Genomic DNA, 10,774 nt, shown 5'->3' with positions numbered 1-10,774 from the left:
CCTCCAAAAAAGTGGGTATACGGTTTATACCTGCGCATAGCCTCCACTACACCACGAACCCTTTGTGTTTTACAAAAAGTACACTCTCCTACATGAGTGCGCAGCTATTACCGTTGCTGTCCTTTCAGCATCACGAACCTGTCACACACTGAAGGCTTAGGTCCAATAGGTTCGTCACTGCGCAAACATGTCTATAATAGAAATAAAGACTGCAGGTATTAATATTTCAAGAAAGGAGTGTATATATTTGGCCTGGCGAAGCGGTTTTATGCGCTTACTGAATGGAAACTGATAATTATGAGTTTTTTTTACTCCGCTGGTCTCGGCTGGTCTTGGGTATAAATTATGAGTCCTCACTGTCCAAGACCGAGTCAAGACCGAGTACAAATGTATCCGACACTAGGTATCCCCCTTCAGGAAATGTACTTTCCTAGTTGCACTTGATACTTCTGTGTTGATGGGACATAAACTCATCTGTTTTTGCATAAATGATTAAAACAGCTTTTGCAGTCTGAAGTGTTGATTCACTATTTTCCCCACTTACTATGCGAGATCAATATATCTACAGATCCTGCAAATAGAAAGACAAATTGTCATCCTCTTGGAGGAGAAGAAAGAGACTAAACAAATCAAGCAAATGCTACGCCTTTAATTGTTTTCAAACATCCCAATATATATAGAAATATATTGTATCACTGACTGGTGTACTATGTCTGAAAACATCACAGCACATTTAATGGCATACAAAACGAGCATCAAGTACAGTTCAGAAATATGGAGGGTAAAATGTTTAACAACAGAATACATGAATCATATCTTTCCACAACCAGACAAAACACTTACACATCACGTGCTGTAACACTGAATAACAGTCTGAATACATTGACATTTTAGTCATTCAGCAGAGGCTCTTATCCAGAGCGACTTACAGGAGCAATTAGGGTTAAGTACCTTGCTCAAGGGGACATCGACAGATTTTTCACCTCGTTGGCTTGGGGATTCGAACCATTGACATTTCAGTTACTGGTCCAACGCTCTTAAAACCCCTAGACTACCTGCCATCCATCTTAGAGGGTGGTCTCGCTTCACTGCAGCAAGCGGTTCAACAACACTTCACATCAACACTTTACAACAGTACCATACAGTAGGCATCATGACAGAGTAAAACAAATGATTCCCTTGCACCACATACTGTATGTAGATAAGTAGAGAAGATAAGCAATGACACGGCCGGCTGGAGGAGCCATGCTGTAGTTGTGGAGGTCCCTCCTCTCTCCATCACAATCCTTCATCGTAAGCCTTTCATTCTTTCATTTCATTCATTATTCTGATATGATCTGTTTCTAAACATATGGACAATATATGTTTATAAATATATGGACAATTCATGAGATGATAGTTACAACAACAAACAGCCTCAACAATGAGACCTGAAGTTCSACAACTACATTAGAAAAGTACAGCACTAGAGGGTTAAGAGTAGGGGAGATGAATCATCATGAGACACACGTCAACATTATACCTGTTACAAACTGAATAGTCTCCCCTGCTCCAAACCCATCAACAACATCATCCTCTAAGTCCACCACAGTGACATAAACTAATGTGAGCTCACATGATACTTACGGTGCAATTTGCTCTATGGGTAAGGTAGAACAAAACAGAATGATTCAATATTGGTGACAAAATTCCATCAGAAAAAAGTACACGTACATGCACACACAGTTATGTACCTTGTAGCCAGTCCACCCCCTCCTGTAGGCCCTCTCCTTTTACAGCATTACTGGCACTGAAACAGAGGGACAGATTTTAGTAACCTATCCCAACACAACTGTGTGTGTCTGTACCTGCTTGTGTGTGTGATAGAGTTGTGTCCTACCAGATGTGCCAGGGCTTGTCCTTGATGTTCTCCAGACAGAGCAGCTGAGAGACTTTGACTGAAGACATGGCTTCTCTCAGATCACTCTTATTAGCAAAGAGCAGCACAGGGATCCTCCTACTGCAGATGTCTGGAGGCAGAAGGAACACCAAAGAACAGGTGAGGAAAGTTTGTCTGTCTTTCTCCTCTTCTCTCCCTCTCGCTCTTCCTGTCTCTCTCTCTTTCTTACTCTCATTCTCTTACCTTGGTGATTGAGAAGAGTATCAAGCTCCTCTTTGGCAACGACCATTCGTAACTTGTCTCCACTATCGATGACAAATATGATTGCGTGACTCTCTCTGTGGACACCACAACAGAAAACAATGTCATCAACAAGGGATAGGAGGAGCAACATGGTAAAAAACACTGAATGTGTTTCTCTACATCAGGGTTAAGCAACTAGATTCAGAGCGAATGGCCGGGGGGCGGTAACTCTTGGAGATAGATTCAGGGTTAGGTAACCACTAAAACTGCTCTACAGGCAATACTGGTTACTCTAAGTTTAGAGGTAAGGCACCTCTGGATTAAAACGTCCTGTCATATCATGCAGTTCTATATAGATAAACAGTGCAGGTGTAAAGTCTTACTTGTAGTAATGTTCCCATAGGTTTCTATATCTGCTCTGACCAGACATGTCAAACACTGTGAAAGACAAACTTTATAGAGACAAAATACATATTACGCATCAACAAACGCACTATAGTAATATAATTATTATTACTTTTACCTGGTTCACTAAGTTAATCATAGTTTACATTACAAGTTAATTACTACCTTGAACTCTTGAATTGTTCTATATTGAAGCCAATAGTTGGGACAATGTCTTGTGTCTGGGTCTGTAATACCACACACAAACAAAACACAGACAGACAAACAATAACTGAAGTGTATCAAAAATAAATGGCAAAATAGGGRYAAATAGGCTGTACTGACCTTCACCTGACTAGCATGTCTCCAGTCGTCTGAGAGTGGGACATATAAGCTTAGCTGAAAACAAGCAAGCAGTGGATAATTGCAGCGTAACGAATGCAATAACACACAGCTCGTATGTATAACCACAATGCGATAACACTTACAGCTRGTGTGTATAACCACAATGCGATAACACTCACAGCTCGTATGTATAACCACAATGCAATAACACACAGCTCGTATGTATAACCACAATGCAATAACACACCGCTCGTATGTATACCACAATGCGATAACACTTACAGCTCGTGTGTATATCACAATGCGATAACACTTACAGCTCGTTGTATAACCACAATGCGATAACACTCACAGCTCGTATGTATAACCACAATGCGATAACACTTACAGCTCGTATGTATAACCACAATGCGATACAACTCACAGCTCGTATGTATAACCACAATGCGATAAAACTCACAGCTCGTATGTATAACCACAATGCGATAGCACTCACAGCTCGTATGTATAACCACATGCGATAAAACTCACAGCTCGTGTGTATAACACAATGCGATAGCACTCACAGCTCGTATGTATAACCACAATGCAATAACACACAGCTCGTATGTATAACCACAATGCGATAACACTCACAGCCGTATGTATAACACAATGCGATAGCACTCACAGCTCGTATGTATAACCACAATGCGATAAACTCACAGCTCGTATGTATAACCACAATGCGATAGCACTCACAGCTCGTATGTATAACCACAATGCGATAAAACTCACAGCTCGTGTGTATAACCACAATGCGATAGCACTCACAGCTCGTATGTATAACCACAATGCAATAACACACAGCTTCGTATGTATAACCACAATGCGATAACACTCACAGCCCGTATGTATAACCACAATGCGATAGCACTCACAGCTCGTATGTATAACCACAATGCGATAACACTCACAGCCCGTATGTATACCACAATGCGATAGCACTCACAGCTCGTATGTATAACCACAATGCGATAAAACTCACAGCTCGTAGTATAACCACAGTGCGATAACACTACCACAGCTCGTATGTATAACCCCAATGCAATAACACAGCTCGTATGTATAACCACAATGCGATAGCACTCACAGCTCGTATGTATAACCACAATGCGTAGCACTCACAGCTCGTATGTATAACCACAATGCGATAGCACTCACAGCTCGTATGTATAACCACAATGCGATAACACTTACAGCTCGTATGTATAACCACAATGCGATAGCACTCACAGCTCGTATGTATAACCACAATGCGATAACCTCACAGCTCGTATGTATACCACAATGCGATAAAACTCACAGCTCGTATGTATAACCACAATGCGATAGCACTCACAGCTTGTATGTAATACCACAATGCGATAGCACTCACCGCCTCGTATGTATAACCACAATGCGATAGCACTCACAGCTCGTATGTATAACCACAATGCGATAACACCCACAGCTCGTATGTAGAACCACAATGCGATAGCACTTACAGCTCTTATAATCAGTGGTGTAGTGGAGGGTAAACGCAAGTAAACACAATTTACTCACCTTTATTTTTTGCATGACAGTACACCCACCTTTTGGGAAAGAATTCATGGAAAGTATAGGGAACGTTACTTTTTTCACCGCGACTGGCGATCAGTTTACCCACCTATGTTTTTTGTTTACCACTACATCACTGCTTATAACCACAATGCATACAATTCACAGCTCTAATATACACTATATATACAAAAGTATGTGGACACCCCTTCAAATTAGTGGATTTGGCTACTTCAGCCACCCCCATTGCTGACAGGTGTATAAAATTGAAAYGCCTTACTAAAGAGCTCAGTGACTTTCAACATGGCACTGTCATAGGATGCCATCTTTCCAACAAGTCAGTTCGTCAAATTTCTGCCCTGCTAGATCTGCCCCGGTCAACTGTATGTGCTATTATTGTGAAGTGGAAACATCTAGGAGCAACAATGGTTACGTCACAAAGTGGTAGGCCACACAAGCTCAAAGAATGGGACCGCAGAGTGCTGAAGCGCGTGAAAATCCTCTACCCTCAGTTGCAACACTCACTACTTTACTGACTTTGACTTTATTGTCCCCATTGGGAAATGTTGTAAGTTCCAAAATAAGTTCCAAACTACATCTGGAAGCAACATCAGCACAAGAACTGTTCATGGGAGCTTCATGGGTTTCCATGGCGAAGCAACCACACACAAGCCTCAGATCCCKATGCGCAATTCCAAGCGTCGGCTGGAATGGTGTAACGCTTGCCGCCATTGGGCTCTGGAGCAGTGGAAACGTGTTCTCTGGAGTGATGAATCACGCTTCACCATCTGGCAGTCCGACGGACTAATCTGGATTTGGCGGATGCCAGGAGAACACTACCTTCACGAATGCATAGTGCCAACTGTAAAATTTGGTGGAGGAGGAATAATGGTTTGGGGCTGTTTTTCATGGTTTGTGCGAGGCCCCTTAGTTTCAGTGAAGGGAAATCAACACTACAGCATACAATAATGGCATTCTAGACGATTCTGTGCATCCAACTTTGTGGCAACAGTTTGGAGAAGGCCATTTTCTGTTTCAACATGACAATGTCCCRGTGCACAAAGCGAGGTTCATACAGAACTGATTTGTCAAGATCAGTGTGGAAGAACTTGACTGGCCTGCACAGAGCCCTGACCTCAACACCATTGCACACCCTCAACCCCATTGAACACCTTTGGGATGAATTGGAACACTGCCTGCGAGCCAGGCCTAATTGCCCAACATCAGTAATGCTCTTGTGGGTGAAAGGAAGGAAGTCCCCGCAGCAATGTTCCAACATCTAGTGGAAAGCCTTCCCAGAAGAGTGGAGGCTGTAGTAGCAGCAAAGGGGGGACCAACTCCATATTAATGCCCATGATTTTMGAATGAGATGTTCAATGACTTTTGGTCATGTAGTGTATAACCACAATGGTTAACACTCACAGCGCGTATGTATAACCACCATCTCCATGGCTCAGCTCACTCAACTCAGATACACAACTCCGTCTCTTTCCATTGACAGGCCAGCGCGCAAAAGACGCGCGTGCCTACAGCAGGCCACCACATTAATACGTTTCAATTTAGAACAAAATCAAATACATCAGTCAATGGACTACAGTAGGCCTATATGRTCAATTATTGTTAGGCCATGTCAGTGGACTTACATTACTGGGTTTGAGTTGGTTGATGATGGTGGTTTTCCCGCTGTTGTCCAGTCCCAAACACAACACYTTCACTTCTTTCTTCTTCAGACCCAGCCATCRCGACAGTTTATCTAACAGGCCCATTTGTCCTGCTTACAACATCCGATCCTAAGGTTTAAATGTGGATTCGGTATAGGCCACCTACCCCCTCAATATATAATCAAAAGTTTCTACCATTTCTCGCTGCAATTTAGTCTAACGTTCTAAAATAGAATGTTGCCATGGATATGAGGACTAAGTAACTAGACAGCAGGTTGGCAGTCCAGTCTGTGAATAAGCCTATTAGAGTGAATTAATGCTCTGAACCTACTGCTGACCTGACTCGCAGTATGGGGTGATTCTGAGACATTAGATAATGTCAACTTCATGAGGAAAGGTTTATTACATAGGCCTACAGTAGCCTGTACATATTCCAGTCATGCTGAATATGTACAGGCTACTGGTGTTTCATTTATAGACTTTTTTTAGTGGTAGCCTATACAGTCAGAAAACGAGTTGATTATTAATTATTTAACACACATCACGAGTCAAGACAATAGCAGAACTTGGATTTTCTCTTGCTTTATCCGTAGTTGGTCAATTAAGCACAAGCAGTAAACAAACTGTTGGATATCTACAACATCGCCCTAACTCGAATATTGGTACTGAGTGGCGCAGTGGTCTAAGACACTGCATCTAACCACACCTGGTTCGATTCCAGGCTGCATCACATCCGGCCGTGATTGGGAGTCCCATAGGGCAGTGCACAACTGCCCTATGGCCCCAGTGCACAGCGTCGTCCGGGGTAGGCCGTCATTGCAAATAAAAATGTGTTCTTAACTGACTTGCCTAGTTAAATAAAGGTTCAATAAAAAAATTAAAAAAAGTATGCATGGTCCAACTGCCCCATCTGCTGGCTAGCATTAAAAAGTCCACCTGAAATACAGTATATTCTACAAACTTTTCGGGACACTGGTGGACAAAATACTTCCAGTGATGTTGAGGTAACAAAAAAATATATGTGTAAACTGATCGCCAGTCACGGTGAAAAAAGTTATGCTCTCTATACTTTCAATAGATGTCAGGCTAAATAAAAACAAGTAAAGTGTCAGGATGAATAAAAACAAGTAAAGTGTCAGGATAAATAAAAACAAGTAAAGTGTCAGGATGAATAAAAACAAGNTAAAGTGTCAGGATGAATAAAAACAAGTAAAGTGTCAGGATAAATAAAAACAAGTAAAGTGTCAGGATGAATAAAAACAAGTAAAGTGTCAGGATGAATAAAAACAAGTAAAGTGTCAGGATAAATAAAAACAAGTAAAGTGTCAGGATAAATTTAAAAAAGTAAAGTGTCAGGATGAATTAAAAAGTTGGTTAAACTGCATTTACTTGCGTTTACACTCCAATACACCAATGAAGACTTCCAGTAAATATAGCCATGTTCAACCAGATACCCTTCTCATGGGGAGGGATAGTTTGATGGCACAGTACTGGGGGAGGCATCATCTGATGGAACAGTACCCATAAACAATGCCTCCTATAAGAACATGCCATCCATAGAATGAAACAGTCAGTAATAAAAAGACATCTAACCACCAGAACTGTTCACCTTTATTTGCAAATAAATATCAGTTTTAAACTGCCTCTTACAGTGTGCAAGATCTACCACGTCTCTTTGAAAATGATAGAAAAATAAAATACTAGAATTATAAGTATGCTTGTACTTTGTAAAAAGAGCATTCTCCATTTGCTCAGCAGTAAGACCTGCTAAACAGCCTGATCTGGGTTCTCCTTCCAGGAGGAGCCAAGTGTATCCTCCCTCTGAGAGGTCTGTCTGTGAACACCTGCTGGACAGGTGAGCTCCAMCCCGGTAGAAGTTGCCTCAAAACACAGATCTAGGATCAGCCTAGCCTACCTCCATCCTTACCTCAACCATTAGTGGGTAAAATTGTAAACTGACCTTCGTTCAGTTTCCAGGGGCAACTTCCTTCTACTCTGTACAGGCTCCTAAGGTACACTCCTGCTCCTGAAAATACTGTATACTGTAGGTGTGTGTGTGACCGACTGGGTTTGAACCCGGGTCGTCTGCGCTCCACAAGACTGTGTTAGCCTGCTGAGTTAAAGCCTAAGCATTTGCTTCGGGGAGCTAATGCAAGTCTTCAGGTTTCAGGCAGAGTGTGGGGTGGTTCACCTCTGCTACCTGTGGATCTGGAGAGGTTTATGGGATATTACAATGCTGTTGAGGGCCATATAGAGATAAAGAGATGTGTATATATATGACTTGGTGCTGCTGTCTCTGTGCGTCTGTCACCTAGCAGAACATACCTCTATCTGTCTCTAGCATGGCATACATGTGAGTCTTGACAGCAAACACATATCATGACACCAACCACTGTATGCCAAACAGCCTTGGTTTCCATTCCTACTATATACATTGTTTTCCAACAGCTGCCATAAGTCTTTAGCATTGCACAATTGGCCTGTAGAGCTAGCATGTTAGCGTGTAACAGAGTCTGTTGAGGTTTGCTGACAATCTGCTCTCAATGTCTATAGGTCCATAAGAGACTATAATTTATTTATTTCTCTTATCGTAGTTACTGAGACGACTGCATATATTGCTCATTTAGATAAAATGCTAAATAAATAAAGATAGTATCCAGATTTACTAGGGCGCTCACATACAAGACTGCACAGATATAAATATTATTTTAGGATTATAATTGATAAATTGTTCTATACACTTAAAACATTCAGAAATCCTCCGCACTTCCAAAGCGGACTCTTCGTCTTCTTCAAGTATTAGCATACCCAGATACTCTGGAGAGGTTAAAAAACGCAACGTGAATACCTTATGATAACGCTTACTTATCAAACTCCAAAATAATTAATATCATATTAATTAAGGACAATCCTTTTGAATGCCTGTCTGTTAGCAGCTACATCATGGTCACAAAAACATGTAGTAGATCACGTTCCCAAATCTACAGCTCTACCGTATAATAAGTACTTATGCTGCAACAAGGCATACATTCCCCAGGGGGAGCCAGGGACAGCCAGTACAGTGTGTCTCTCCAGTCCTGTCCCTGTCTGTATTGTTCTGTCTCTGGCTGAAGCAGGTTCAGGTGTAAAAAACAGTCTGGCTTTGTGGAGTTTCTGCATCAAGGTCCAAGTGTGTGGTAGTCTGAGTATGAGAGGCCTCCGGGCTGAGATGGTCCGTCTGTACGCCTGTCTGAGGCACAGGCTGTGGCTGTCTGTCTGTCTCTCTCGCTCTCTCTCCGTCTGTCTGTTTTAAGGTCTCATACATGGAAGCCATTCTCGTGTAATAGCTGCAGTCGGAGGGTCTGAATGCTGCTGACGATCCTCCTCTGGTGGCCAATCAACACCACCCCGATCCTCCGCACGTCTCTAGGGGGAGAGGGAAGACACGCACGCACGCGCGCGCACGCGCGCACACGCACACGCACACGCACACACACACACCCACCACACCCAGGCAACAACAACCACCCACCACCACCACGCCCCAACACACACACACCACACCCACACAACACAACCAACACACACACACACAACACACACACACACACAACACCACACAAACGCCACCGCACACACGCACACACACACACACAATTGGATAGGGGAAATTGTTGGGTTAACGTAAGGTATTGGAAGGCAGGCAGTGCAACTGTAACATTAAGTTAAAGTTAGAGTAACATTAGAGTAATGTCTGAAGTAGGGAACAGTTCCTCCACTCACTCAATACTCATCTGTGCCACAGAGTCCAGTGTGCTGAATCCTGCTGCCACAAAGCTACTCTTGTATTGGCTCATCTTGATGGAACCCAACCAATCCCCGATGGAGATGAACATGTGGTAGTCCACCACCTCTCCTGGGGACTCTGCTAGACTGACAGATGGATCAAACAAAAGAGAATATAATAAGAACTAAAAACGTTTCACTTGCGGGTGAAATCAGAGCGTCTGTTAAATGAAATGAATGTGATGTACCCCTGTATATCTTCCACCAGGGCCAGCAGGCTGCTGGGGTTCCTGATCAGCTTGTCCAGGAAGGAGACCACATCAGTGAACTTGGGCCTCTGGCTCCTCTCCTTCTGCCAGCAGTGTAGCATCAGCTGGTGTAGAACCACGGGGCAGCCCATTGGAGCAGGGAGACGGTAGCCCTCCTCTATGGACAGGATCACCTGGGGTGGATGAAGGGAGAGAGTCAGCACGCACACACTTCTCGCTCATGTCATCCAGCCATTTCAGGGAGTGTGTACTATGCCAGTATTACTACAGTACATCAGAGCTACTGTAAGCATGCCTCCAGGGTGTGTTAGGGGGGCTGTGTGAATATAACAGCCTGTTCATTTGGCCTGTAGCCTTGATGTCCTCTCTGAGCCCTGACGGGTGGCAGGATGGGGCGGAGGTGTGAGGAGGCAGAGGCAGCAACAGTCAGGGATTGGCAGGGGCGATTGTCTTGGAAAGCACTTCTAAGCAATTCCCCAGCATCACAATCCCCATGAGGCCAGGGGCTGTGTGTGTGCTGGTGTGTGCTGTGAGGAGCTGAGGGGGATTACCAAAGAGCTTTCACACTCCACAGGGAGACGGGATGAATCCCCTCCATCCCTCTGACGATTGACCAGAGACCGTGAGGTCAGTCAGCCAGGGTCTGACTC

At 43.4% G+C, this 10,774-nt stretch overlaps 2 protein-coding genes across 2 annotated transcripts in view; both read right to left on the bottom strand.

Moving 5' to 3' along the window:
- Positions 1–1,636: 1,636 nt before the first annotated feature.
- LOC111959821 (ADP-ribosylation factor-like protein 6) lies at positions 1,637–6,276 on the bottom strand. The gene is made up of 6 exons (XM_023981622.2): positions 6,073–6,276; positions 2,693–2,754; positions 2,506–2,574; positions 2,123–2,217; positions 1,880–2,009; positions 1,637–1,789 (listed from the first exon to the last, which is right to left on the bottom strand). Exons 1-6 carry the CDS (start codon positions 6,193–6,195, stop codon positions 1,726–1,728), a joined length of 543 nt encoding a protein of 180 aa, XP_023837390.1. The 5' UTR covers positions 6,196–6,276; the 3' UTR covers positions 1,637–1,725.
- A 698-nt stretch (positions 6,277–6,974) lies between these two features.
- Positions 6,975–10,774, bottom strand: part of LOC139023810 (ephrin type-A receptor 6-like) — a 4,736-nt gene continuing 936 nt past the window's right edge. Inside the window, exons 2-4 of the mRNA XM_070437760.1 lie at positions 10,104–10,297; positions 9,853–10,002; positions 6,975–9,495 (exon numbers count right to left, since the gene is read on the bottom strand). Of these exons, the coding sequence (XP_070293861.1) occupies positions 9,387–9,495; positions 9,853–10,002; positions 10,104–10,297 (453 nt within the window). The 3' untranslated portion in view covers positions 6,975–9,386. The remainder of the gene's footprint in view (positions 9,496–9,852; positions 10,003–10,103; positions 10,298–10,774) is intronic.

This window comes from Salvelinus sp. IW2-2015, linkage group LG36 (assembly GCF_002910315.2).
Source record: "Salvelinus sp. IW2-2015 linkage group LG36, ASM291031v2, whole genome shotgun sequence".
In the NCBI taxonomy this organism is placed as follows: domain Eukaryota; kingdom Metazoa; phylum Chordata; class Actinopteri; order Salmoniformes; family Salmonidae; genus Salvelinus; species Salvelinus sp. IW2-2015.
Note: the sequence above shows the minus strand (reverse complement) of the source record. Positions and strands in the feature narration are given on the sequence as shown.